Consider the following 22,858-nt stretch of genomic DNA (forward strand, 5'->3'; position numbering starts at 1 on the left):
TGTGTGTGTGTGTGTGTGTGTGTGTGTGTGTGTGTGTGTGTGTGTGTTAATTTGTTCTGCAAAGCTTGTATTATAAAACAAAAAAGCCTCAAGTAAATGGAAAGTTTTTCATTTCCCTTTCATTTTTTAATTCTTTTTTTAACTTGCAGCTGAGGCCAGCATTAGGGAGACGACTTGTCGTCCGTACGTCATCCGGATGAGGAATGCTGGAAGTATGCAACCCATGTATAGAAGAGATGCTGGAGTCTGGCACCAAACAAGAAGTCTTCTCTACAAGAACCTGCTCATCAAATGGAGGACCAAGCAACAGAGTCTTCAGGTGCTTAGTTTTATTGTAGCAGACTGATATGAATCTGTTCTGCTGTCTTGTTGCAGTGGTTGACAGTTTATATCCCACAACGTGTCATGTAGCTAAGTCAATATTTAGACTGGAGCCACTGTGGAGCAGTGACGTACACTGTGCAGAGTAAATGGAGAAGGAACTGGGCGTGTAGTGTGTGTGTGTATAACAGCTTGTACAGGTAGTTTATGAATGATCGATACTGAATTTAATATTTTCACAACATAAAACCTGACTCATTTGTCTCACATTACGTTACTGGTTTGCCGTTATATATAAACCTTTTTATTTTAACACAGTTCTCGGTTACTTTTACTTCTATTGACGGTTTTACCCGCTACAGTAGGGAAGAGATGTTTGTTATGCCCGTGGTGTGCCGTTATCTTGGACTCCACATACCTTTTCTCAAGGCTAGCACATATTATGTCTGGATCTCTGAGTCAGCTCTCTCTGTGGTTATTCCAGGGAAACCTCAGCTTCACTTAATAAGACTCATAATGTGCTCATGCTGTCACAAATGTAGCTGCTCGAGTGAATCAAACTACACTCAAACCTCTTGCCCTTGGTAAAGTACTCCTTCATTTATACACAGTATAGATTTTGGAATTGGATAAAAGAGAGAGCTTGTGCCTCTTCCTCTACCTCACATTCTCCTGTTTGTTACACCATGCATTTTTTATTTGCGCTGATGCATTTTTAATGTCACTGTGTGTATCAACTTTTCTTTGGGGAGGCAGCACTGAGGGACCTCCTGCAGCTTTCTAAACAGCAGTTGGGAAAGTCCGAAGCTGCAGTGTGATTAATACGGCTTGTTTACTTCATACCAGACATGCCAACTGTTTGTCGCTGGCTGTTTAAGCTCAGATAACCATTGATAATTGATCAAATGAATCTTTTTATGGAATGTTCTGTGGGAACTGGAAAACAGAGCCCCAGAAAACCTCTCATGTGAGGACAGTGTTTCCTAAATGAGGTTTTGATTCTATTGTGCACACAGATAATCTCAGGTGAACAAGATTCTCTGATCAAGTTTTCTCAGTGGAACTGCCTCAACCAAAAGCTCTAAAGTAGTTCTTTGTTGAAAGCTCTTTAACAGCCTGAAACCCGCTCTTGACATGCCAGTGGCTCCCAATGTATTTTTTTAATTTACTGTGTTTCTCAAGGTGAAGCTGCAGCACGTTGTTTATTGGAAGAGAAGGAATGTCTCTTGTCGTTTGTCTTGATATTAGATTATACTAGATATGAGAGTCCCTGAACACAGTCAGTATGAGAAGCTCATGACTATGAAATAAAAGAAGAATTTGTAAAGCCTTAAAGCAAAGTGCTCTATTTACTCGTAGATTGATGTTATAACACTCTCATATGGTCACAAGCTTTGTGACCAAATCCACCTGGAAGGAGATGATGGGACAGACACAAATGATGGTGAATGTATTGTTCCATCTTGCCTGGGAAGAGCTGGATGATGTCAGACTTAGAGACTACTGTGTTTAGCTGGAGAAGTAGTCATTTGAAGATTTCTTTTATCCGTTGTGTTTGGTTGGACAAAGGATGAACTATGGAAAACTATTAGTGGTTTTCTCATCAGCGGTCTCTCTGTGTCTGTCTTTGCAGGAACTGATCCTACCTCTGCTACTGTTGGGTCTCCTGATACTCATCAGCACCCTGAATCCTCACGTCTACTATGGAGGCATCAGCACTTTGGAGCTGGAGCGTGACGACCACTTCTTGAAGGGCCTGGGCTTCACGCCGATCAGTAACATCACCAACCACATCATGGAAGAGGTGGCCCATGAGATGCGTAAGTGCCTGAGAACCGTCGCGTCCTTGTGTTGTTCTTGACATCTGTTGATCTGTGTCAAATGGATAAGTGACTGAGGAAGGAGAACCAGAAGGTTACTGGCACAGACTATTCTTGGTTCATGACACCTTTCTCCCCCTCCTTGTCTTTTCAGACATGCAGGATCGTCTGGAAATGTTTGCCAGTGAGGAGGACCTTGAGAACGCCAGCCTGTACGAGCCCTCCAGCTATGTCGGTGTTGTGTTCATGGACAGCTCTGCCACGTCTTACAGACTACGCTTCCCGTTCAACCAGCTGCCCTTACCCAGCGATTACACAGAATCTATTGGTATAGTCTAATTCGGACTTTCTTTAATTTTGACTTCTTTTATTGAAACGTATAAAATTTCCTTTTTTAGAACATTTTCAGACCCCCTTCGTTTTTTTCAGATTTTGAGGCATTTCTTCTGTTATGACCGGTGAAATTTTTTTTTGCCAGTACTGTATTTCTAAATTCCTTTTTTTTTTAAATCTCTGAAACAAAACAAAAAGTTTGCCAGGTGAAGAAAAGGTTGCCAGTTCGATTTTTCTGAATAACCTTTTTTTTAATTTTTGGAATCAAACGTTTTGACTGGTGATTTTAAAAATAATTTATTTCCCCATGCTCTCTAAACACAAGGTACATATAATGTGTAAATTAAAACGCCTGGAAGACAACATGACTGCGTTTAGTCCTATTTACAACATGTAATAGTGGTGCGCTTCAGCCTCTTGTGGCCAAAGAAAGTACTACAACAACAAACATAAAATTATCCCGACAAAAAACAAAGAATCACCTGCCCACACTCTTTTTCACCAGCTCTCACAATTGGAAAAAAAACGTAATAATAAACAGATTATCCTGGCAAAAACGTCTGAGGGCTTCCAGAGACTGTATTCCCCATGAGGGAAAAGCCAAACCTATTATTTAGAACATTTTACAATATTAAGATTAAAAGCCAGCCAGATTATTGCCTGCTAAAGTTGAAATGCCGTGTATATCTGGCATGCACAGTCCTTATGTTGTTGCCATTGTGCTTGTTCTCCTCCAGCCAACTGTTTCACCAGCTCGGTGAACTGCAGAGCAGCTAATTACTGGTACTCTGGCTTCATCCGCCTCCAGTCTCTGATCGACGCAGCCATCATCCAGGTGAGACCAGCCAGAGATCAGCACAATGTTCTTCAGCGTGAACCCACTCCAACCGAAAGAGGAAATAAAGATGCAGCGCGTGTGTTGCTCAGGATAACTTCTTCGACAACACATAAAATGTCAATGCAGTGCTAATGGTCCGTCTGCTGTGTACAGATGCAGACAAAGCGTTCAGTGTGGAGTGAGATGGACCTGAAGGTGGTGATGATGGGTCAGCCAGGCTCCGTGGAGGTGCAGAAATTCCCCCACGCCCTGATCTCCATCTACCTGGTCCTGGCCTTCACGCCCTTCGTCACCTTCCTCATCGTCAATGTGGCAGCTGAGAAGGAGCATCGCCTCAAAGACACCATGACCATGATGGGGCTGTACGACACCTCTTTCTGGTGAGGAAGAAGAGGGCTCAGTCACTGTAGTTTCACAGTTTTGTTGTTTGATTGTGTCTATGCTTAAGGTGTTGTGTTGTACAACAGGTTGTCATGGGGCCTCCTGTATGCTGCTCTAGTGACTACCATGTCCTTCCTGATGGCCATCATCGCTACATACACGGCCCTGTTCCCCAACAGTGACTTCTTAGTTGTCTTCTTCCTCATCTTCCTCTATGGAATATCATCGGTGAGTAGAGCCGTGATCGAGCAGAAGTAATCCCGTGTTGCTTTGTGTAAAGTGTCACGTAGGCGCATGTTTATCTTCTCACTGAGCCTGACTGGTGTCTACTAGCCATGCAGATAGTTTGGGTTTTATTTTGCCCGGTTTCAACATTTCTGAACCCTAAAAAATTCTTTAAACAATTCCAATGAAGTGATTCTCTGGATCTTTTTGTCTAAATCAACTTTATTGAATATAACTCGTCAGTGCTGCCTCTCGTTGTGTTCGACAAGCAGGAGAGCAAACCGCAGTGATGATGATGTTTTTAAAAAGGTTGAACACCAACAAATATGGAATGAAGCAGAATATTTCATGAGATAAAGAAATGTAGTGAATGTTGGACGTAACAATCATCTTATTATTGGAAATATTTGGATCACACACGCCAGAAGCAATCCTACGCAAGCACCACTCTCTCTCTCTAATTCTACAAATAGTATATTACTGCTGATATTAGTGCACACTGGGCAGAAATACTGTGTTTAAACACAAAGAATAGACGGTTCTTCATTTCGTTAACTTTCAAATATAACGTGTTCTGGAATGACAATAAATGTCCTTAAAAAACCTGCTTAATATCCAGTGACATGGGGATACGAAGGTTTCAAGTGATTACCATGGAAAGAGCAATAACAATACAGCAGCTTTACGAGCACGACTGTTGGAAGGTGATTTTGTTCCCAACCTGTTGTGAATGTACATATCCCCCAGTACAGTCTCTGAGCCAGGCGTTTTGTGCTCTCAGTACAACAGCATTGATGCTTGGAGTCCTGATCATTCTGATTCTGTTCCCTCCTCCTATCTCCCTCTGCCCACTCTCAATCGTCTCTCGTTCCACAGATCTTTTTCTCCTTCATGCTGACTCCGTTATTTAAGAAGCCCAAGTTTGCCAGCACAGTGGGCTCCATGCTGACGGTGGTGTTCGGCTGCCTGTCACTGTTCACCGTGCTGATGAAGGACTTCCCACAGCCGCTGGTCTGGCTCCTCTGCCTGCTCTCCCCCAGCGCCTTCTCAATCGGGATCGCACAGGTGAAAAATGTCCTTCAAATGGTCAACGTCCAGTATACTGTTGTTGGTGTTATTCCCCTCCCATGATGCTTTGCCTTCACCAGGGTTCGTATCCATCCACCACCCTATAAGAATCAGTAACTAGATGTTAGACATTAGCATCCTGTCTTTTGACCACAGGTGCTTCTAATTTTGGTATTGCATATAAACAAAAGTAATAATCCACAAGGAGCCATGCAGTTAGCCAAATAGAACACACTTGTGAATAACGTGTATTCATATGTTAGGTGGTTTACCTGGAGGCCCAGGGAGATGGTGCTGTGTTTTCCTCGCTGGCCAACGGCCCTCATCCTCTTTACGTGCCCCTGCTCATGCTGGTTGTGGATTGCATCCTCTACCTTCTGTTGGCTATCTACCTGGACCAGGTACTGCCTGGTAAGTACATACACACAGTATACCTCAATATAAGTCACAACTAATTAAATCCGCTTTAATACTATTAGTCGTATCAGTTCTGCATTAGCCAAGTGTCCCTGTCAGATCACTTAAGGTATCGTTGTTTTAGTGTTATTAAGGATTACATTTTGTCTGAAATGCAGGTGAGTTTGGAATGAGGAGGTCCTTGGTGTACTTCCTGAAGCCATCCTATTGGTCCAAACGCAGAAAGCGCTACGTGGAAGTGAGCTCAGTGTACGACACAGAGGTGAAAGGAGCTCCTGGTGACGACGAGTCTGTCGAGCCGGTTTCCCCCGAGTTCAGAGGGAAAGAGGCCATCCGGTAAAAATCTGAACTTTCATAATGAACGTCAGTCGGATGCATATTTCTGTTGCAATAGGGACTTCTTGGAAATGCAGCCTGTTAAATAGCTGATGTGTTACTACAGCTTGATGAAATGCTTTTGTTATTGAGGATGCTTTTGTAGTTTCCATCATTTCACTCAGGGCATTAAATTCAAGTTTTAATGATGTTTTAACATAAAATATCTAAAATGTCCATTCAGAGGAAGATACTGAAGCATGAGGAGAGAAATGGAGGCTTTGAGAGTTTCTCGTGAAATGAGTGGCTCAGTTAAACATGCAGCCGGGCTGTTCTTGGGTCAGTGCCGGTGGGACCAGCCTGTAACCTGAGAGCTGCTCTTCACGCTGACACTGATTCTGTGTTTACACTTTTTGAAAAAAAAATGTTGCTGCAACATTGCTTGTTTGCTCCTTCTCTGGCAGCATCAACAACATCCAGAAAGTGTACAAAGAGAAGGATAATGTGGTGGAGGCTCTGAGAGGTGAGTGCTGAACATTTACACCTTCAGAGGCTTCTCACTGAGCAGCAGATGTTGTGATGTGCTCCAGTTCTCACAGAATACATCAGTTCCACTTCAGTGTGTCCAGTTAAAGGTCTAATATATAACATTTCAGCATTGAAAAGTAGACGACCTATGTTATATATTTAGTTGAGTTGTGTACTTACATTATCCTAATATTTCTAACAATTTTCAAACGCAGAGAAATCTGTAATTTTACTTAAAAGATAACGGCCCGTTTCCTTTGGTGGCCTGTTAATGGCGTCCAATGATGTCAATGCTCAAACTATATGTTGTTCAGCTCTTCTGCGTGTCCGCTCTTATGTTAATGTGCATTTTCTGACTGATTTTCGTGATGCCGTCCTTCTCTTTCTTTACAACCTTCCTTCAGGTCTGACGTTTGACATCTATGAGGGCCAGATCACGGCTCTGCTGGGACACAGCGGCGCCGGAAAGTCCACTCTCATGAACATCCTGTGTGGCATCTGCCCGCCCACCAGCGGCTCGGCCACCATCTACGGCTCCCCCGTAGCAGAGATCGCAGACGGGTCGGACATGAAGCAGCTGGTGGGAATCTGCCCCCAGTTCAACATCATCTTTGACGTGCTCACCGTGGAGGAGCACCTCAGGATATTTGCCGCCATCAAAGGGATCCCACCCTCGGACGTCAACGCTGAGGTAATGTGATGATCTAACAGCATCTGTCTTCTACGTAGTTTTGTTTCAAGGCCTATTTCGTCAAATGTTTTGTCTGAATGAGCATGAGCACACGTCATCTTAGTATCAATTTGACCATTTCTAATTTTAGATGGCTTATTCCACAATGTAGCATGAGGGTGACGAGATGGACTGTTGATTGTAGAAATTGACAGGTGATTTTGATTCTTTCTAATAGGTTTCCAAAGTGCTGAAGGATCTGGACTTGGAGAAGATCATGACTGCTCAGGCCAAAAATCTGAGCGGAGGCCAAAAGAGGAAACTCTCTGTGGGCATCGCCATTCTCGGGGATCCAAAGGTACCTGCAGGAAGTCCTTTTTACCATTAATCGTTTACTTTGTTTTTGTGTGTATGCTGGTCCCAGACGGGAAAGTCTTTGACATGCCTGGAGTTATCGGTCACTCTGCCACCTGTCTCAGCACGATCACATCATTCTGAGCCGTTTGTGCCGTGTTTGTTCCTGCCAGATCCTGCTCTTGGACGAGCCCACAGCAGGCATGGACCCCTGCTCCAGGCACCAGGTCTGGTCGCTGCTGAAGAGCCGCAGAGCCGGCAGAGTCACTGTCCTCAGCACGCACTACATGGACGAGGCTGACCTTCTTGCTGGTATGAACTTTCTCTGTTACATAACCTGCACTGATTCACAGGCACAACACAACCATGATGAATGACAGCTCTTACTCTTGCCATTGTTATCCAGTTAAAAGTGCAAATTAATTAGATTTTAATTGAAGAATTTTGTTCTTTGCAACCGTGCTGTAGATGTGTTACACACAGTAGTTGAGTGTAAAGAACGAGCCGTAGAAAGATTCAAGGATTCCTTTTGTTTTTGTAATAAATCAGCTTTTTTTTACTCTTTCCGTTCTTCTAATGTGATAGAACTGATTCTATAACAAAAAGAATAGATTTGTTGTTATTGTTAAACTGTTTTTGTTTTTCTCTCCAGATCGTAAAGCTGTGATCTCTCAAGGACAGCTGAAATGTGTCGGCTCTTCTATGTATCTTAAGGTCAAGTGTGGTGTTGGATATCATCTCAGGCAAGTGGACTTTACCTCCACGATGTAGTTTATTCCTTCAGCTCTCAAGTGTTGGAAACTGCTGCAAGTCACAGAACAGTGACCCGTCTTTGGATATCTAAACCTGAGTGGCCCATTGGTGTACCATGTTATAAGTAGCCTGATAAATGTATGACATAATGTACGAATCCTTTATGTTGTGTTTTGCTGCAACTTATTGAGGGTTTGTACATCCTAACAAGTGGTCTAAACTAGAATAGGACTCTGTTTAACTAGCTTTCTATTTCTCCCTCGCAGAATGTCTGTCAATGAGGGATGTGAAGCTGAAAAGATCTCATCAGTGGTCAACCAGCATGTTCCCAAAGCAAAGTTATCTCGACAACACGAGGCAGAGTTGACATTCACTCTGCCTTTTGAGAGCATGGACACATTTTCAGGTCGGACCACACGATCCAGTTAAAGGGATAGTTCATGTTTTTTAAGTGAGGTTGTATGAGGTACTTATCAATAGTTAGTGTGCTACACAGTATATGGAAACAGACAGGAGTACCAGCACAGAAGCTAAGCAATGTAGCGTGTAACGTGTTCTTGTGTGACAAACTAGTCCGATCGAGGCGGTGGTAGTACAGCAACACCCACGTTTGGTGAGGTAAAGTAACTGTGCATAGATAACCGCTTCAGTTCCTGTCAGTCTGCAAGGTAAAGCGGTGAAAGTATTCTTAATAAAGCATACACTTAAACTACTAATGAATTTTCAGTGCATTGCTTTGCTCCCGTACTGGTTCTCCTGTCTGTGTCTTTAAACTGGGGGCGTGCCGACCGCAGATAAGCACCTCATACAACCCCACTTCAAAACATCCAAACTATGCCTTAAGTTACTTTTTAAGCTTACCTAGTTTCCTCTGACTGTCTTCTTACTGTCTATAAAATCCTCACCAGTCAAATGCTAAAAACAATGACTGCAACTCATTTGTGACTCAGCTTTGAGCGTAACAGCAGCGGACCAGCAGTGCACACGGTGCTGATTCATTTGTTTCTCATAGGCTTGTTCTCAGAGCTCGACTGTCAACCCAATCTGGGAATTATCAACTATGGCGTTTCAATGACAACACTGGAGGATGTCTTTCTTCGCTTGGAGGCAGAGGCTGAAGTGGACCAAGCTGGTGAGTGTGTCACCAAAGCAGCGTTCCCAAACTACTTCCTAACTTAATAAAACGACCGTCCACATGAGTCTCTGTCCGCCTGTTTGTCTTCAGACTACAGTGTGTTTAATCGGGAGCAGGCGGAGGAAGAATGTGACAACGCCTCCGTGGACGACACGGTCCAGCGGCTGCTGACGTTCTCAGACAGCAAGTCGGACGTGGTGTCGGGTCACGCTCTGTGGCGGCAGCAGTTCAGCGCCGTGGCCTGGCTGCACATGCTCAACATGCACAGGGAGAGGAAGGCCTTCATTTACACGTGAGTGTTCAGAGACAACAATGATCTGAAAACGAGTTCCAGGTCGGTCATTCGGGACTGAGATACTGAACTTGCTTTCAAACATAAATATAGACCCCTTCAGCCACAGAGCAGCTCTGAATGTTCACACATCTATAACTCATGACATGCAAATAAACTTTGATGAAATCAAAAAGCTAAATATTTTTATCATTGTAAAATTTGCACTTAATTAAAGAGCAAGACTCTAACCAATGTTTGCTGATATTTCATTTGATAACATGAACTTCTTAATCAAGCAACTAGATTTAAAGTTTTCTTTGCTGATTCCGATTTCCAATTTTTTAAAAGTCTGACCTGGTGATTTGCTTTCTAAGAACTATAATCGGCAGCATACGCAAAAGATTCTTTATGTTTTTGAGACATTGTCCCTCTCTTTGATCCGTCTGTCCTCACCACCTCCCTTCTCCTGCAGTCTGGCCCTGTTCCTGGTGTTTGTTGCCGCGGTGCTCGTCCTGTCTCTGGCCACAGGAAACATCCAGATTCACTCCCCAGACCGTCAGTTTCTGCCCATTTACCTCCTCAAAGGGAACCAGGTGCAGCAGAGATACGCCACCAGCCTCCTGGTTCAGAACTCCTCAGGTGAGTCTGCTGGAGGTTTTTGATCTCGGAGGAAACGAGCTAATGGGTTCAGGTTTTCTGGTTTTGTTATAAGATGTCCTCAATGAGGCCTCAGATCTTCTTTCTGTTGGGAAGCGCTGCCTGCTGTGAATGTTGTGATGGGATACTGACCGCTGTACAACTCTTAAATAACACCTCAAACCACGGTCGATAAGAATTGTCCCGTGGGTGCCACTCTTACTGCATTTTGCCGTTTTCTTGCACGTGGGTTAATTGTGGCTTCTTTCTTGTGCCAACAGGATCTGATATTTCAGACTTCATTCACAACCTGCAGTCTCAGGACATCAAAGTGGATATGATGAAACAGAGCGACTACATGGCCGCAGCGCCCCACAGCGCCGCCATCAACGTCACAGGATCCAGCAAGGTCACTGCATTATTGGACAGATTGAATGTTATTTTTTGATACCAGATGTTTGATGAGGCACCAGATGTGGGCTCGCCTCTCCTGCAGCACCTGCAGTGAATGTGGTCGTCGTGTTCCAGATGAAGGGCCGTTTGTTTGAGAGCTGCTGAGAGCCTTATATTTAGACGGAGTGGACTCTCTCTTTCTCTTCTGTTTGTCAACAGGGTTTCAAATACAGTGTTGCGTTCAACAGCACCACAGTTCACTCCTTGCCGATGGCTGTCAATATACTAAGCAACGCTCTTCTAAGAGGACTGAATGGTACCGGACAGATCCGAACCTGGACCAAACCATTTGATTACGTGGGTATTTGAGGAGGCAGATGACACAGATCTCATCTATCCTGCCTCAGTCATTTGAAGATATTAAATGTTTCCCATTGTGACATCCCTCAGCAAATCCCAGATGCTACGTCCTACGCTCTGGTGTACATAGAGGCCATCATCCTGGGAATGCTGGCAGCTGGAATGCCTGCGTATTTCGCAATGGACCACACTCGAGACAGAGAGGTGATCACTTACTGTATTTTATACTTTATTTCTTAAAGGGACAGTTCACCCCAAAAACAAAAAATACATGTAATTCATCAATCTAGATTGTTTTGGTGGTAAACTTATTTGGATTTGTAACTATAGTTTGCACTTAATTCGATAATACTGTAGATGTCGGATATATTAGCATACATTTTCATCCACGTGTATATTACCCTTTTGTTTTTTTGCTCCTTCAGATCAAGTGTCGCTCAACACTACGTATCTCGGGTCTGGTGCCGTCGGCCTACTGGTGCGGCCAGGCAGCTGTGGACATCCCCTTCTACTACCTCATCCTCTCCTCCATGACCATCATCCTCTTCTCCTTCCACACTGGAAACCTGCTCACCTCCAGCAACCTCACCTCTGTGGTCCGTCCTGCCGTTTACTCAGATACACGCTCGTAATGTTCATGAAGAACACAAACCTTGACATCGACGACTCCTCTCCCCTCTCGTAGGTCCTGTGTACTGTCGGCTTTGGTCCAGCCGTGATTCTCTTCACTTACGTGTTTTCTTTTGGCTTCGCTCGAGTCCAGAGCAACAGGGATTTCTTCTCTGTCATCTCCATGATGGTGAGGCTACACATTTTAAATACGGGTGTAACTACTTTCCAAAATGTCAAACAGCACGATAAAATGTGTTCCTGAAATCATGAAGAACTGTGATCACAGTAACTAATATAAATGTAAATGGGCTTATTGTTTTGTTTCCTCAGGTGTGTGTGGTGTCGGCCTCGCTGGTGCAGTTGTCATTTGTGAACGACAACCCTGGACTGACCAGAAATCTGCACAATATCTTGTGTTTCTTCAACCCTCTGTATACTCTCATGGGCTGCCTCAACTGCATCACCAAGGTAGGAGCTCAACCAGCTCAGCCAGTCAGTCCGTTCAGTGGTTGATCTTTTTGTGTTAAACCTGCATGAAGGTACATTTTAGACGACACGATAAAGAAGTAATGAAACCACTTTGAATTAACAACAGCTCAACACTTCTATGTACATTTTAGCCTTTTTTAGCTCTTTGTCTGTGTTTTGGCTGCACATACTGAATGATTAAGCCCCTCCCCCTCCGGCTCTCATCACCTCTCCCATATAAAACCATAAGCTGCTTTTTCTACCTCTGGAGCCGCCTCACTGATGTGTGTTCTCCGTTTACAGGCGACCTTCCTCCCCTCTCTGTACGAGGAGAACTTCCTGTGGAAAAACCTTCTCATTGCTATTATAGCTGTAAGTATTCAATTTAAATCATCTCTACGTTCAGTAAATGTTCAGCCATAATACTGCGTGTCTGTGTCTGTGTTCAGCCGTATCTCCAGTGCATCCTGCTGCTTTTCCTGCTTCGTTGGCTTGAGATCCGTTACGGAGGGAGGACAATCAGCAGGTAGCCATCACATGTCGGGTCATAACTCAGCAGTACACACTGCCTCAGTACAGTTTTCTTTTATTTGAAATAAATGATAAACAGTACAAGCTTCTTAGTCTGAACTGAGACTCGTGTCATGATGATGGAAGATTCTTTTGCATTTCCAGGATGTCGTCGAACCCCAAAGTGGAGAAAAACCCAGAAGAAGGGCTGAACGAGGATGAGGATGTTAGGATGGAGAAGGCCAGAGTGAAGGAGGCTCTCACCTGCCAGTCCTGTGAAGACGTGAGTAAACATCTGATCTCCTACGTCTTCAGGTGTAATTGAGACCTGTAGTGAATTTGTGTCCAGCTGGATATTGGGAGTGTCTGTTTTCAGACACCTAGGTCACAAAATATGAATTGTGCACAAGATGTTGAATTTTTTGAGTTTTTGCCTGAGCTTAAAGACATGAATTTGCACAATTTCTTTTTGTTCATGGTACATTTTTGATCAGGAGCCATTAAAAGGTGTTGGCTGAACACAAGTTGATGTTGTCTCTCTTCACTGTGATATTTAGAAACCAGCGTTGGTTGTGAGTAACCTGAGGAAGCAGTACAAAGGCAGACGAGAAGGTTTCTCTCTGAACAAGACGAGGAAAGTGGCCGCGAAGAACGTCTCTTTCTGTGTTCGTAAAGGTATGTTGACTCCTTCTTGTCCAGAGCTCTCACACTTTCATTCCTTTGTTTCCAAACGGTTTGGACTTCAGCCGTAGTCTTCCATTCAGGAAAAATCAAACTGCTGTTTCTAACTTCAGGTGAAGTTCTTGGACTGTTGGGCCCCAACGGAGCAGGAAAGAGCACCATCATGCACATGTTGTCAGGTGACACCGACCCCACTGCCGGCCAGGTACACAACACTGAAGCCTCCTCGTCTCTACTGTGGGCTTTTAGTTCCTGATCCCCATTTAAGACTTTTTACTTTCCCACAGATGTGGAATTCATGCACAAAATTAATCAAATGGGTTTTTGTATGAATCGCTATTATTATTATTACTATTATTGTTGTTGTTATTGCACTAATATAACCCTGAGGTTTATCAACTTAAAGACATAAAACTGATGAAAATATGAGCGTAATCTGATTTCCATAGCTGTGACGTGGGACATGATGTCGTCACCAGCTCACTGACGTCTGTTCTGCTTCCTTCAGATCCTGATGGGCGACTACAGCACAGAGTTCCGTCCAGTGGACAATCCTCTGGAACACGTGGGCTACTGTCCTCAGGTGAACCCTCTGTGGCCCAGGATCACTCTGCATGAACATCTGGAGATCTACGCCGCCATCAAGGGCCTGAAAGGAGAGGACGTACCGGGTATCATCAAACGGTAAGCCTCGTTCAGCGGACGGCTCGTTGATAACGGGGACTTTTACCGATGGCGCTTTTTAACCTCGAAAGCTGTTTTTTAAATTCAGCAGTTGTAACATTTAATTCGCAGCATTTTATTGTTTCACCGACTCAAGACAGAGGAAATGAACGGCAGTAGGAATAATCAGATAACCTGGTTCATCGTAACGCCTGCAGATAGGAAAGCTTGTTCCGTTACGATGGAGGAGATACAGGAATACTTAAGAGTCGTGTGACTCTCGTTGTCAGTGTGGTGAACGCTCTGGAGCTGAAGGACCACTTGAACAAACAAGCCAAGACCCTGTCAGCTGGAATCAAGAGGAAGGTGAGAACATGTTCATCATTCTGACGGCACAAAGCCACTCGAAAAGAAACCGTGTGTACGAAGAGCTAGAGACACGTTGACCTTCTGGTTGAAGGACCACTGTGTAACTGAACTAAACACTGAATGTCGTGTTTGTTTCAGTTGTGCTTTGCCTTGAGCATGATCGGGAATCCTCAGATCGTCTTACTGGATGAGCCGTCTTCAGGGATGGACCCCAAGTCTAAACAGCGCATGTGGTGAGACCAGATGCACTTTATTTAAATCAAATTCATTTGAATCGTACATTTCTGTTTTGTACTGAAACATGGAAAACTTTATTTCATCAGTGAAAGCAGCAGTCAAAACACAATAAAATGACAAGAAAGACAAATAAAGTACATTTCAATTAATTCAGAAGTTCTTTGTACGAATCAGAAAATCCGTTTGTTATTTTGACAGAAACTTCCGATGTCTCCAAATTAGACAAAATGCATCACAATAAGAAGAAGACCGTACAATTTAGTTGTAATTTTCTGCTCCAATTTCTCTTCTTCTTGAATTCAAAGCTTCATCGTAGGAAGAAACATGTCCTTCTGTTTAAGAAGTGCAGGTTGTCTGGCTCAGTGAAGAGCTTTCATGTGTTTTGCGTCTCAACTATCATCTTGTGGAGCGACTCACAAGTTTGACTTGATATTCATTAATTTTCTTTCAACGGTTTTTGATGTATTCTTTCATCTGTGATGAGCTTAGTCACACAGTAGGATCAGCTGTAGAGCAGAACTGTGGAGGCTTCTGACCTCTGTATCTTCTCTGTGTAGGAGAGCCATACGCGCTGCTTTCAAGAACCGTCAGCGGGGAGCCGTCCTCACCACGCACTACATGGAGGAGGCCGAGGCCGTCTGCGACCGCGTAGCCATCCTGGTGTCGGGCCAGCTGAGGTTAGCGCTCACGGCTGCGTGGCACTCTTACTCTGAAAGAACAGACCTCTGCATCGCTTCAACGCTCCGTCTGTTTTCTTTCCTCCGTCAGATGCATCGGCTCCATCCAACATTTGAAAGGGAAATACGGACGAGGTTACAGTTTGGAGGTGAAGCTCAGAGAGGAGCTGACGGGGCTCCAGCAGGTGGCACTGCTGCACAAAGAGATCCTCCGAATCTTTCCGCACGCCGCCCGGCAAGAGAGGTGAGACCCGAGCCCACTGAACGAGTCCGTGTGGAGGAAAGGCAGCATGTTACACACTCTGACGAGGACAAGTCCAGAACAACACGCTACCGGAAGAGCAACACACACAGTTTGTAAAATAAAGAATCAATAACTTTCTGTTCATGCTTAGTTATATTGGCTGATGCTTTGTTTGCAGCTTTGCTACTCTGATGGTTTACAAGATCCCCATGGAGGACATGAAGTCCCTGTCCAAGTCTTTCTCTCAGTTAGAGGGAGGTGAGTCACTGCCGAGTCTCTCTCACACACACACACGCACACACACACACCTGAGTCATTCATTTTAATTCATCGTATTAATCTCTGTTTATTTTCAGCCAAGCAAACCTTCAACTTTGAAGAGTACAACTTCTCCCAGTCGACCTTGGAGCAGGTATGTGGTTTAGAAATACGCCACAGTTTAACTTTGTGTTCATCCTTATTTTGTTCTGCCCACACTCCCTCCTCCTCCTCCTCCTCCTCCTCCTCCTCCTCTCTGTGTCTTTGTCCCGTAGGTGTTCATGGAGTTCGCCAAGGAGCAGGAGAAGGAGGAGGACGAGGTCGGCTCCCTCAGCACCACCTTCCAGTGGCAGCGTCTGCGGCAGGACGACTCCGTCCCCGTCAACCGCACAGAGAGCGCCGTGCACCAGCTCTGAAGTCCACCTGAAGGGAGCCGGCTGGCAGCAGACCAGGACTGACCAAATCCAGACCTGCCAGGACTCCAGCACCCCGAGGACTCACACCAGCACTCCCCCCCCCTAAACCGACGCCCACCTCCCTTTAAACGAATGGGACCTGAGTGGGGGAGGGGCCTCGCGTACACTGGGTCTGACTGTGTGTGTGTGTGTTTTAACCCCTTGTCCACTGGTGCTCCGTGTTTTCTGAACCGCACTGACCAAGGGGCCTGCCGCGACACCTCCTCCTCATTCTAATGGTGTTTCTTTATCTTCACAGGGAGTCGGTGAAAGGAAAAAATATAAATAATATACAATATTTATGCTTTGTAATCTTCTCCGTCCGTTCCCCTCCGTGGGAGGCGTTACAGTAAGTGCGTTTGCTCGTCTGTTGTGTTTGTGAAACTGTTTTTTACCAGAACTGGGATCCATCCACGATCGTACCAAAGCAGCACATCTCTGAACCACACACCTCCTCACCTCCTCACACTCAAACTGAGACGTTCTTTTGAGTTTCTTTGGTGTCAGTAGCTTGTGCACAAATAGTTTGCATAGTAGTGTTATTATATATGTGGGGCAGTGGAGTGTGAAACACTAGAGAAGAGATGCTCTCCACAGGCTTCCTTTAACACCAGCATGCACTTCTTAACGTCCTGTCCCACGTTTACATCAGGACCGAGTGTTTCTGCATGCACGCTCACGACTACGTTGAATATTTTAGAAATGTGGCAGACGGATGTTGGGATGAGGGTTTTGTGGATGGATGATCTTTGCCCTGTGGCCTTCCTCTCTGCAGATCTAGCTTTGAGCCAGAACCCGTGTCTTTGGGGCCGTAGTGTACCAGTCCATGTAGCACGCCGCCCTCGCCAGACGTTAGCCGGGGCCGATCCCCTCGAACACGGAGAGGTGGAGCTCCAGCTTGTGATTTGTCGTCTCTCAGCCCGGTTTGATGAAGGCGTTGGAAAACAGATTTTGAATGTACGTTTAGGCCTCCGGTGAGAGGAGGGTCTGTTACTCAGCAGCTTCACTTTGGTGCCACTTTTAATCACGCAGCTCTGTTTTGTTAACTCTACCTAGCCTGTTTAGTGTGTGTGTGTGTGTGTGTGTGTATGTGTTGTGTTGTGTTGTGTATATACTCTGAGTAGCTGCAGCTATATTTGCAGAATCTCCAGTTTGTGCAAGCAGGTGCGTTATTGGTGCAATACCTGTCAGCAAACCGATGAATTGTAATTTTTTTTCATGACATTCAGGTGAGAGGATGATCGATTAAAGGGAATTTAAGATGCTTTGTTGGACAGACGGGAGAATTCTGAGATTTGTTGGGTCGGGTTTTATTGTGTTGATGATCATGAATGGACCTGAGAGGGTGGGTTTTATTGTGTTGATGATCATGAATGGACCTGAGAGGGTGGGTTTTATTGTGTTGATGATCATGAATGGACCTGAGCGGTGAGTTTTGTCTCTAACGAAGCGGCTTCAGTACAATCGTTATGGCTGCTTGAGTACAAGGAGGTGGACAAAATAACAGCAACACTTGATCTAATGCAAAACTAAACTAGACTTCACAGAGAAGAGTTTACCGGGTGTGTTGGTTTTGTCCACCTCTGTAAGACAGAATATCACCTCGTGTTTGTTTTTTGAGTTGGTCTCCTTGTCACAGAACAGTCGTGAAGCAGAAGGTTCATTTTAAAGAGGTTGTTTGATATGAATTATAGATGCTGATTTGAATAAATGATCCGAACGTCGTGGTTGTTTTTACACGAGGTGTGTGGGAGGAGCTACTTTCATGTGTTTCTGTCCCAGATTTTATTTGCTGTTTTAAACCTGCTTTGTCATCAATAACTGAAGATGATTTATGAATTATCCGTTTTTCTTTTGATGCATTTTGAGTCTGAAGCCAATTTGACTTTCCAAACATGAGAGCACATTACTTCCACTAAAGAATCAAATACATTTAACTGGAGAAGTTTATTCCTGAGGTTTATGCACCGTCGGGTAAATAATGACCTTTTAAATGTGAAAACTTTTATTTAAATGCTGTTGTCTTTTTCTTTTTTTGCACACATGTAGCCTTGTTCCCATTCTAACGGGACAAAATAAAACACTAGCTCTGCATTAAGTTAAACGTTGACGTCATGTCATATATTTCTAACGGGACAAAATAAAACACTAGCTCTGCATTAAGTTAAACGTTGACGTCATGTCATATTCCTAACGGGACAAAATAAAACACTAGCTCTGCATTAAGTTAAACGTTGACGTCATGTCATATATATATATATATTATTATTATTTCAGTAACATGTAGCCACCCAAACACCCAAATAACGTCTGCTTTCTTTGCACTTCTCTTCGTCACGTCTAGTTTATTTCTCATGAAGAAAGCTGTCTCTGGACGAGGAGCATTCAGGCACTGAAAGTGGAGCAGGTTTCATTTAGTTTTCCTGGTGGTGGTAACATTTGCACTATTTCTGGGAACTTTTATATCCTTTTGTTTATATTATGCAATCTTTGTAAGATTATCCGTGCACTGATTTTATTTTTTAAAGACTGGTTTGGCTGTATCTCTCCTGCTACATCACCCCAAGTCTGGATGGACACTAATGAACTCTGTGGTCTCTACACGACCTTTTAATGAATAAATGTTAACCCAAAATATTGTGTTTGCCTTTTTTTTTATTTTTATTTATTTTTTTTTTTTTAAATGGACTGATCAGAAAGCCAGCCTGGCTGCTCCTGGTGAGTGTAATGTAGCATGTAACAGATAACATAACATAACATAACGGATAACACAACACCTGTAACTCTATGAAGCATTAAGATGTTTGAACCATATGTAACGGGTACAGAAGATTACAATGAATAAAATACAAGAATGCAACACAAGTTGAAGTGAAAACCAGTGGTGGAAGAATTAAGGTCTGTTATAAATACTCTGTTGAAAAGTAAAAGTCCTGCATTCAAAATCTTACTGAAGTAAAAGTACAAAGATATTAGCTTCAAAACATGCTTTAAACGTAGGCTACTCTTTATACAGAATAACCCATTTGAGAATAATTTACAATACAATACTGGATTATAATTATAGATGCATGTGTTGCATAAACTGTAAAGGTATTTTATTTACTTTATTCACTGCTGGTTAACTTATAATGATCCATCTTACTTTGTACATTGATTCATATTTTGTAATGATAATGTGCAAATTAACTAAGCCATCAAATAAATGTTTTGAGTTAGAAAAAATACAATATTTGAGTAGAAGCCTTAAATGGAAATACTCAAATTACACGTACCTAAAATTGTAGTTAAGTACCATAACTTAAGTACATGTACTTCATTACCGATGAAAACATGTAACTGCTACAGCTAGATGTGGTTGTAGTTGACTAAGTGACCCTAACCCTAGCGATAGCAAGACATACAGCTTGTAGATGCTAACCTACCTAGAACGCGAGCCGTTTAGTGTTTTTTTATTTAACTTTTATAAAGCTAATCTGTTTTGAAAGCTTTATTTTGAAAGTCTTTACCGGAAGTCTTAGTATGCTATTAAATCTGCCTTGATGATCATGGAGTTGATAGTTGTGAGTATTCAGCGCCCTCTAGCGGCCATAGCGTGTACCTGCACCTCAATAAGAGCGTTTATAATACTGTTTTATTTACGCTAGCTTCCGGTCGTCACGAGGTCTAACTGGAATTGTTGATTGTAAAAGTTTTTTTTGAATAATTTCCACTGGGTATTATGTGGTTGTGTTTACCTTGATTGATGCTCGTGAAATTAGCTCGCGGAGCTAAATTCAGTCTGTGGTTAAGAGCATAGAAATTGTATTTCATGGTCAAGAGTGTTCATATTGCCCTCTAGTGGTCACGGTGAGTAACTGCAACACTAAATTCATAAAGACAGCGTCAATGCAAACGGACCAACACACTACCACTTCTGGTAAGTACTTTCAAAATACAGTGACCAAATTAACGGAAATTATCATGTTAATAATAATGTTAAATGCCGTTAATTTACTTATTTACACATACAAGTGAGCACGACCAGCATGCATGTAGAGAAAAACAAAAAATAATGAAATTACTGAGACATAAGATGGAAACAGTTTGTTTATTTCATGGTCAAGAGTGTTCATGTTGCCCTCTAGTGGTCACAGTGAGGAACTGCAACACACTAAATTCATAAAGACAGCGTCAATGCAGCCAGGACAACACACTACCACTTCCGGTAAGTACTTTCAAAATACAGTGACCAAATTAACGGAAATGATCATGTTAATAATAATGTTAAATGCCGTAAATTGACTTATTTACACATAAAAGTGAGCACGACTAGCATCCATGTAGAGAAAAAATAATGAAATTACTGAACGGAATTACTGTAATTGGAAATCATCATGTTAATAATAATTAATACAAATGAAGTATGCAATAACTAAAACAGAAAATGTCTCCTACATAAAAAATAGGTACATTTATAGGAAACGAAAAGGGGCACTGTTATCTATTCAAGGGTATTATAACAATTATATTATGAAAGAAATACAAAACTTCTAAAAAATATATTTTCCAATTGTTTGGTTGTAAGACGAGTAAAAACTGAAAAAATACTTTGATAAAGATATCAAATACCTTTTAAGAATATTAGTAATTAGTACAAATATCTGCTTGATTTCCAAATGACATCCAACGACAATTATCTTGATCGTTTAATGTTAATTTATTTGAGTTCGTCCACAATTGCTTCAATTAAATCATTATTTTGAAGGTAAACTCCGGAAGTATGCTGTTATGTTGCATTGATGCTAGTCTGACTAATGTTTTTCTGAAGTTCCCCTCTGTGGCCACTGGAGGGCGCCAAACACTCGTGATTCTAAACAAGGTGTTTCCATTCCTCCCGTTTTTTGTCCCTTCCCCGCCACCGTCCTTCCTACTGTGGGTGTGGACACCAGAACAGATGACGGCACAAACAATGGAGGAGCAGCTACAGTAGTTTGCGTCCTACAAGTTGTACAAACAATAGTTATAAATCGGATCAGTTTCACCGTTTATTTCCTGGTTGTAGCTGTGATGCTGTGTCAGAATGGGAAATCTATTCGGAAAAAAGAAACACAGCCGAGTGACAGAACAAGACAAAGCGGTGTTGGTAAGACTCACAGCTAACGTTAGCCTCCACACTGAACCAGTCACGCCAGGCTGCGTGTAAGAAATGTGGTAATTTAACTACATCGCGTCATCAGTAATCGTACACAGCCAGTTTATACAAAACAACTTCATAATTGAACATTCTCTAAGTTACTCTTCAATTCGGCATGAATAAAACTCGGTATATCCTCTTCGATTTATGCATTAATCTCAGATTTTTCCTTCAAATTGCTCGACTGAGAGCCGAAGCAAACAGCATAACTCGTTTAGAGAAGTTGAGACGTAAACTACTTTTACCAAAGTGCGCCGATTTGATCCGAAGAGCCCCAGCGTGAGTCTGGCTTTACTGTAATACTCGGTGTGATATCGTGCCGGTGTTTCACCGGATGTGGATGTTTGAATATTCACATTGCAGCTGCTGCAGAGTTACAGCGAAACCGATCAAACAGCAGCTTGTTTGGACCCTGAAGCTGCTGTTTGGTGTGAGTGAGTCTGCGTGTCAGTGAAAAGGTTTCTCTCTGTTTCACTGCAGCAACTGAAGCAGCAGAGAGACAAGCTGAGGCAGTACCAGAAGAGGATCAACCTGCAGCTGGAGAAGGAGCGACTGTTAGCGAAGCAGCTGCTGAGGAATGGGAAAAAAGAGTGAGTGTTTAAAAACATGTCAACGTTAATGTGAAGAGAACGCAACCGTGAGTGCTGACAGATCCCTCCAGATGTGTGCTTTCTGACAGATGTTCTCCACATTATTGTTTTTGTTCATAAATGAAACGTTTTATAAATATTCAGGCTCCTAAAATCATACACAAGAAACAATCTGTACATTTTAAACTGATTTAGAATGACGGTAGCAGAAACATAATGAGCTGGAATTTAATAAAATCTAAATGTTGAGTCAGTTATTTGTAAATATTCAGTTTATGGTCACAGAACCAAAGCTAGATTTTCTACATATGTGTCTGAGAGATTGTGTCTTTCTTCTCAGGAACATTTTATTCTTAATTTATTTTATCGTATGTAACACAGTGAGTTGCTCGTTGGTCTTTTCTTCAGACTGATTCTGACTCGACTTTCTTTTGTGTTGAGCAGTAAAGCGCTCCTCCTGCTGAAGAAGAAGCGATACCAGGATCAACTCCTCGACAAGACGGAGAACCAGATTGGAAACCTGGAGCGCATGGTGAGGACTCCACCGACCCGCCGGTGAAGCTAGCGGCACGACGGTGAAACTTAACACCAAACTCTTGTTCTGCGCTTCACAGGTTCAGGATTTGGAGTTCGCTCAGATCGAAACGAAAGTCATTCAAGGGCTGAAGGCTGGAAACGAATGTCTGAAGAAAATGCACGAGGTGATGTCTGTTGAAGAAGTGGAACGGATTATGGACGAAACCCAAGACGCCATCGAGTATCAAAGAGTACGTCTCCTCCTCCATCTTTTAGTCTGATCTACAACATGAATGTTTGTTGCTTACTGAGAGCTTGTTGTCTTCACAGCAAATAGACGACATGCTGGCCGGTTCCTTCACTCAAGAGGATGAAGACGCTGTTCTCGCTGAGCTGGAGGCCATAACTCAGGTCGGTGTGTTAGTTTACACTCTGGTTGATCATCTTTCTATCCGTCACTCACCTGAGGATGTAAAGTAGAAGTTTAAACCGAGGAGCAGCGTCCACGTGTTCATCACCTGTTGTCTCTGTTCTCAGGGAGACGTTGAGCTTCCAGAGGTTCCTGAAGACCAGCTGCCAGA

The 22,858-nt window shown here is 43.1% G+C and overlaps 2 protein-coding genes across 5 annotated transcripts in view; both read left to right on the forward strand.

Annotated features, from left to right (window-relative positions):
- abca5 (ATP-binding cassette, sub-family A (ABC1), member 5) overlaps positions 1 to 18,630 on the forward strand; it is a 19,577-nt gene extending 947 nt beyond the window's left edge. For all 4 annotated transcript variants that reach the window (XM_031843219.1, XM_031843220.1, XM_031843221.1 and 1 more), the window contains 37 exons: positions 150 to 319; positions 1,955 to 2,141; positions 2,296 to 2,469; positions 3,212 to 3,309; positions 3,466 to 3,692; positions 3,780 to 3,921; positions 4,795 to 4,983; positions 5,250 to 5,397; positions 5,562 to 5,739; positions 6,183 to 6,241; positions 6,651 to 6,937; positions 7,155 to 7,274; positions 7,444 to 7,582; positions 7,923 to 8,013; positions 8,290 to 8,429; positions 9,036 to 9,155; positions 9,249 to 9,450; positions 9,905 to 10,071; positions 10,350 to 10,477; positions 10,681 to 10,818; positions 10,912 to 11,025; positions 11,247 to 11,417; positions 11,507 to 11,620; positions 11,764 to 11,901; positions 12,205 to 12,273; positions 12,351 to 12,427; positions 12,577 to 12,694; positions 12,969 to 13,086; positions 13,206 to 13,297; positions 13,601 to 13,776; positions 14,046 to 14,121; positions 14,263 to 14,357; positions 14,919 to 15,038; positions 15,130 to 15,282; positions 15,461 to 15,540; positions 15,639 to 15,694; positions 15,816 to 18,630. In XM_031843219.1, coding sequence (XP_031699079.1) covers positions 150 to 319; positions 1,955 to 2,141; positions 2,296 to 2,469; positions 3,212 to 3,309; positions 3,466 to 3,692; positions 3,780 to 3,921; positions 4,795 to 4,983; positions 5,250 to 5,397; positions 5,562 to 5,739; positions 6,183 to 6,241; positions 6,651 to 6,937; positions 7,155 to 7,274; positions 7,444 to 7,582; positions 7,923 to 8,013; positions 8,290 to 8,429; positions 9,036 to 9,155; positions 9,249 to 9,450; positions 9,905 to 10,071; positions 10,350 to 10,477; positions 10,681 to 10,818; positions 10,912 to 11,025; positions 11,247 to 11,417; positions 11,507 to 11,620; positions 11,764 to 11,901; positions 12,205 to 12,273; positions 12,351 to 12,427; positions 12,577 to 12,694; positions 12,969 to 13,086; positions 13,206 to 13,297; positions 13,601 to 13,776; positions 14,046 to 14,121; positions 14,263 to 14,357; positions 14,919 to 15,038; positions 15,130 to 15,282; positions 15,461 to 15,540; positions 15,639 to 15,694; positions 15,816 to 15,956 — 5,012 coding nt within the window. In that variant the 3' untranslated portion in view covers positions 15,957 to 18,630. The remainder of the gene's footprint in view (positions 1 to 149; positions 320 to 1,954; positions 2,142 to 2,295; positions 2,470 to 3,211; positions 3,310 to 3,465; positions 3,693 to 3,779; positions 3,922 to 4,794; positions 4,984 to 5,249; positions 5,398 to 5,561; positions 5,740 to 6,182; positions 6,242 to 6,650; positions 6,938 to 7,154; positions 7,275 to 7,443; positions 7,583 to 7,922; positions 8,014 to 8,289; positions 8,430 to 9,035; positions 9,156 to 9,248; positions 9,451 to 9,904; positions 10,072 to 10,349; positions 10,478 to 10,680; positions 10,819 to 10,911; positions 11,026 to 11,246; positions 11,418 to 11,506; positions 11,621 to 11,763; positions 11,902 to 12,204; positions 12,274 to 12,350; positions 12,428 to 12,576; positions 12,695 to 12,968; positions 13,087 to 13,205; positions 13,298 to 13,600; positions 13,777 to 14,045; positions 14,122 to 14,262; positions 14,358 to 14,918; positions 15,039 to 15,129; positions 15,283 to 15,460; positions 15,541 to 15,638; positions 15,695 to 15,815) is intronic.
- Positions 18,631 to 20,916: 2,286 nt separating this feature from the next.
- Positions 20,917 to 22,858, forward strand: part of chmp6b (charged multivesicular body protein 6b) — a 9,339-nt gene continuing 7,397 nt past the window's right edge. The window contains exons 1-6 of the mRNA XM_031842846.1: positions 20,917 to 21,120; positions 21,652 to 21,761; positions 22,206 to 22,293; positions 22,376 to 22,528; positions 22,608 to 22,688; positions 22,815 to 22,858. Of these exons, the coding sequence (XP_031698706.1) occupies positions 21,058 to 21,120; positions 21,652 to 21,761; positions 22,206 to 22,293; positions 22,376 to 22,528; positions 22,608 to 22,688; positions 22,815 to 22,858 (539 nt within the window). The 5' untranslated portion in view covers positions 20,917 to 21,057. The remainder of the gene's footprint in view (positions 21,121 to 21,651; positions 21,762 to 22,205; positions 22,294 to 22,375; positions 22,529 to 22,607; positions 22,689 to 22,814) is intronic.

This window comes from Anarrhichthys ocellatus, unplaced genomic scaffold (genome assembly GCF_004355925.1).
Source record: "Anarrhichthys ocellatus isolate YVR2014 unplaced genomic scaffold, GSC_Weel_1.0 scaffold4, whole genome shotgun sequence".
Lineage (NCBI taxonomy): Eukaryota > Metazoa > Chordata > Actinopteri > Perciformes > Anarhichadidae > Anarrhichthys > Anarrhichthys ocellatus.